The sequence below is a fragment of the Tupaia chinensis genome, unplaced genomic scaffold (assembly GCF_000334495.1).
Source record: "Tupaia chinensis unplaced genomic scaffold, TupChi_1.0 Scaffold000104_1, whole genome shotgun sequence".
In the NCBI taxonomy this organism is placed as follows: domain Eukaryota; kingdom Metazoa; phylum Chordata; class Mammalia; order Scandentia; family Tupaiidae; genus Tupaia; species Tupaia belangeri.
Window position 1 is genome coordinate 3,778,674 of NW_006159568.1, and position 4,739 is coordinate 3,783,412.

General features: G+C 46.3%; 1 protein-coding gene across 2 annotated transcripts in view; it reads right to left on the bottom strand.

The window, feature by feature from the left end:
* Window positions 1-613: 613 nt before the first annotated feature.
* Window positions 614-4,739, bottom strand: part of GLIPR2 (GLI pathogenesis related 2) — a 17,979-nt gene continuing 13,853 nt past the window's right edge. For both annotated transcript variants that reach the window (XM_006143766.3, XM_006143767.3), the window contains exon 5: window positions 614-1,222. In XM_006143766.3, coding sequence (XP_006143828.1) covers window positions 1,062-1,222 — 161 coding nt within the window. In that variant the 3' untranslated portion in view covers window positions 614-1,061. The remainder of the gene's footprint in view (window positions 1,223-4,739) is intronic.

Genomic DNA, 4,739 nt, shown 5'->3' on the forward strand with positions numbered 1-4,739 from the left:
TAGTTTGAAGCAAAACACAGAACCAAATTAGCGTTTCTAATCCCCGCCTCTGACATCTCTCTGGAACATTTGGGCTTGTCACACATTCCAGGAGGGACAGCACAGCTGCAGCCACAGCTGCCGGGAACAGACAGGCCTGGGCTTCTGCTCTGTGTGTGTGTGGGTGGGGGGGGGGAGGCAGAGATCAGAGGGCTTCCTCAAGGGGCCCTGAGCTCACTCTCACCCTCCACTCACTGACTTCATCTACCCAGGGCCGCTTGGCCCAGAGCCCAGGCAGTGTGTGTGTGTGGGGGGGTGCCTGGCCACCAAGCTGAGGTGGGCAAGGATAAGATTCAGGTCCAACTCCCCAGAAAAAAGGTAAGGGTGAGGAGAGGATGACAGGTGGTAGTAGTAGTGATATTTTGCTATTTAAAGGTAGAAAAATGCAAGGAAGTAAAGCTTTTTTCCCCATTTGTTCTTTGGCAGTCCCATTAGAGAATTCCAGAAGCCATGCAGGATGACATCATGTCTTAAACTGAATAATCTCAAAAATTCTGTGAAACGGAGCCCCTGCCTACCCCATATTTCCAAGGGACGCTGCTTTATATTTACACACTGAAAGCTGCATTTTATGTCACATTTAAATGAGAGTTTAATACTCTTAGACATCTACCAAAAGGAGATTACAGTGCATGAAGATCTCATAAAATGAACTTCACTTCTCAGCATCACAAATATTTGGAATACAAAAAGTCCAGGGATGGATATTAGAAGTAAGAAAGGTACAAAAGAAGTATGCTTTAAAAGTAACCAAAATAGAATAAAAAATGATTCCTGCCCCTTCCCCACATTCAGGGAATTGGTGGTCTAGGTCATCAACAGGGTAAATGCGTCCAAGGCTCATTCCTGTAATAAGGATGAGCTTGCACAGAACTGTGTACCCACGTGTGTAAAAGAGATGCTCACGCACATCACACACACCAGCATGTACACCCACAGAGACACACAGCTGGGTTTTTGTTGTTCTAGGCACTTGATACCCACATTCCTAGGTTTGCCACCTTCCCATCCTATCTGACAAATTACTTCTTTGGAGGCAGGACATTTTCTTCAAAGAAGCCCTGATTGACAACATTCCCTGCTGGGAAGTATCTGGCCACCACAAAGGAGGACCCATCACTTGCAGATGCCTTCCCCACTCCCATCTTCTTTGTATTCTTCCAGACCATGGCTGTGAAGTGTCCTGTAGGGGAATAGGGAGAGGGAAAGGGAAACAAGTGAGTTAGCAGAACTTGAGGACAAGGTTCCAAGAGAGGCTTAAGCCTCTGTGCCATCTTTTTTTAAAAAAATATTTAATTTCATTTGTTGTTATGTTTAAAATCTCACCAGACAGAGACAGAGAGCGAGAGAAAGGGAAAGTGAGAAAGCAAGCCGCCAGGTCCAGAACTTGAACCGCGGTTGTCCATGTGGGAATCCAGCAGGTTTAACCACCCCACCACCTGCTGGTCCCATGTACCATCTTTTTTTAAGTTTATTTATTCCATGAGTGAGACAGAGACACACATACAAAGAAATACAGCACCCCCAACAGTTTTGATGTCATAATCCACTCCATTCCAGACAGCTCTGGGTCCTGGTCACTGATGTGGGTAGCATACTCAGGGAAGTCTTGAGCTGCAAACCAGCAACCTTCCCACGTGGATCAGCCTACAGCCTATCACATGTAAGGGCTGCACCACCGTCCAGCCTTCCTGACTGCACCATTTTTCCAGACTTAGGCAGCTTAATACTCACAGACACCAGTAGGAGAGACAAAACTCGTGAACTGCCTGATTTTTTTTTTTTCCCTAATTGCCAGAGGGCACATGCACTCATCAGAGGGACACAGAGAAGGAAGCATGTCTCAATGGGGTATGGTCATACTGCAATCCTTTTCCCCCATTCCTCCATTCCAACAGGATTTGAGGGGCACATGCATGTACCCAACATTTTTTAAGTCAGCTGGGCCAGGATTTGAACTGTGGCTAGCCACGTGGGATTCCTTAACTACTGAGCTATGGGGCTGGCCCAGACTCCCTGACTTATAAAGCATCAGTTCCTTCCAATTAGCCTCGCAGAACTTCCTCAACTCACCACTTTCCAATGGTCTCTCAGAGATCATGACAGAACCCAGTGACCCTACCAATTAAGATACCATCCTACAGGGACTAGCAGTTAGTGTAATGGTTATGTTGCTGGACTCCCATGTAGTTGACTGCGATTCAAGTCCCAGACCCGGTGACTTAAACTCACGCCGGGCACATGTGCGTGTATGCCCAAGATCCCAAGAGGAGAATGGAGGAGAAGGGATTGCGGCGTGGCCATCCCCCCCAGGGGGTGATTTCTCGCTTTCTGTCTCTCTGTCTCTCTCTATCTTTCTGGTGAGCACATGCACCCTATAGCAAAAACCTCTCAAAAAAAAAAAAAAAAAAAAAAAAAGATACCATCCTACCTAGCACCCGTGTCTACTCCTGGCTCTAAACTGCTCTCTTCAGGATCCCAAGATCTCCGTGTTCTTTTTTAAAAATTTGTTATAGGGAGTGGGTGCTTGCCAGAGAGGGAGTGAGAAAGCACCTTTTAGGGGGATGGCCATGCTGCAATTACTTTTCCTCTATTCTCTCAGGATTCTGGGCGTGGATGCATGTATGCCTGGCATGTTTTTCAAGCTGCCTGGTCTGAGACTCTGACAGCACAGTTGGCCATGCATGATCCACCCACCTTAACCACAGTACCACAGGCTGGTCCCATGTTACTCTCTAATGGTGCCTTTTGTCTTCTGGTTTTTTTTTTTTTTTTTGGAGAGGTTTTTGCTATAGGGTACATATGCTTGCCAGAAAGACAGACAGACAGAGAGACAGAAAGTGAGAAATCACCCCCCTGGAGGGGATGGTCACGCTGCAATCCCTTCTCCTCCATTCTCCTCTCGGGATCTGGGGCACACCCGCACATGTGCCCAGTGGGAGTTTAAGCCACCGGGTCCAGGACTCAAACCACAGTCGACTACGTGGGAGTCCAGCTACACAGCCATTACACCAACTGCTGGTCCCAATCTTTTTTTTCTTTTTTTTTTTTTTTTAAGAGATGTTTTGTTATAGGGCATGTACGCCTGCCAGAGAGACAGAGAGAAAGTGAGAAATCAGCCCCCAACCCCAGGGAGGGACAGCCAATCTCTTCTCCTCTGTTCTCTTCTTGGGATTTTGGGTATTCATTTACAGATGCCCAGCGTGAGTTTCAAACTGCTGGGTTTGGCACTCCAACCACAGTTGGGAGTCCGGTGCCACAACTACTACGCCACCCACTGGCTCCATTGTCTTCATCTAACTGAACATCTCAAGAACTTTCCTATATGCAACTCCTCTTTCCAAAGCACTCTGCTCTTTTGGTTTCCACAACATCAGTCTCACTGCCTCCTCCCCTCCCTCCCCCTCTACCTCACTGGTAAACGTGGGAGGATCTGCACTGCCCAGAGCTCAATCCTGGGCTCTTTCCTCACTACAGCCCCTTTAGGTAATTTCATCTTTCCCTGGCTTCGAAATGACTTCTCCAGTGCAAATCCTGCTCTATGTTCCAGACAGAACTACTCCCTGGACATTTCCACTTGGATGACTCATAGGCATCTCTACTTTAACCTGCCAAACCTCACTTTCCATTTCGCTCCTCCAAACTTCCTCCTCTCCTGATCCTCCCAATTCCATCAAGAGCACCTCTGCTGTTCTAGGGCTGGGTCTGCATTCCTTCCTCTTCTTCATTTTCCCCACAACTCATCATTCAATCCTAAAGAATCCAACTCTAAAATCTCAAGTCCGTCCGCAAGCTTTTCTCACGTGGACCATCGCATTAGCTACCCGATCAGTTCTCTAGCATCTGCCTCGGCCCCCTCTGATTCATTTTCCATTTAAGTGTTCCGAGTGATCATTTTGTGACGTAAATCATATCTGTTCACTTCTCTGCTTAAAATCTTTCTCTCACTTCCAAATGCATCCACAATGAAAATTAATACTTTGGTCCAGCGGCGTCCTATCCATTCCTTGAACACACCAGTTTATTTCCAATCAGTGTTTTTTCTCATACTGGCCACTGTATGGAATGCTCTTTTATTTATTTATTTATTTATTTATTTATTTATTTATTTATTTATTTATTTATTTCCTACAGGAGGCATGGGCATGCCACAATCCCTTCTCCTCCATTCTCCTCTTGGGATTTTGGGCAGGTGCACACACACCTAGTATGCTTTTTTTTTTTTTTAATTTGTTATAGGGCACATGTGTTCACCAGAGAGAGACAGAGAGGGAACATGAGAAAGCAAGCTGCTGGGTCTGGGACTCAAGTCACAGTTAGCCACGTGGAAATCCAGAGCCTTAACCACCCTGCCAACTGCTGGCCCCCTAGCATGCTTTTCAAGCCGCCAGGTCTGGGACTTGAACTGCACAGCCGGCCATGTTAACCTTAATCCTAACCTCCACCTGCCTTAGCCTCCACACCACATGCCGTCTCAGCCTAAATGTCATTTGTTCAAAGAAATATTTCACAATTTGCTGAACACTTCCCTCTCAAGATAGTCTTACTACCACCTAGTTTTTCCTTTCATGCCATTCTTACTGATAAATTTGCTCGATTACTTGATATTAGTTGGTTCCTTTACCAGGCTATAAACCCAACCTAGGCAGAGAACAAATTTGTTTCATTCACCAAATTATACCCAACTGGCATAGCCTGGC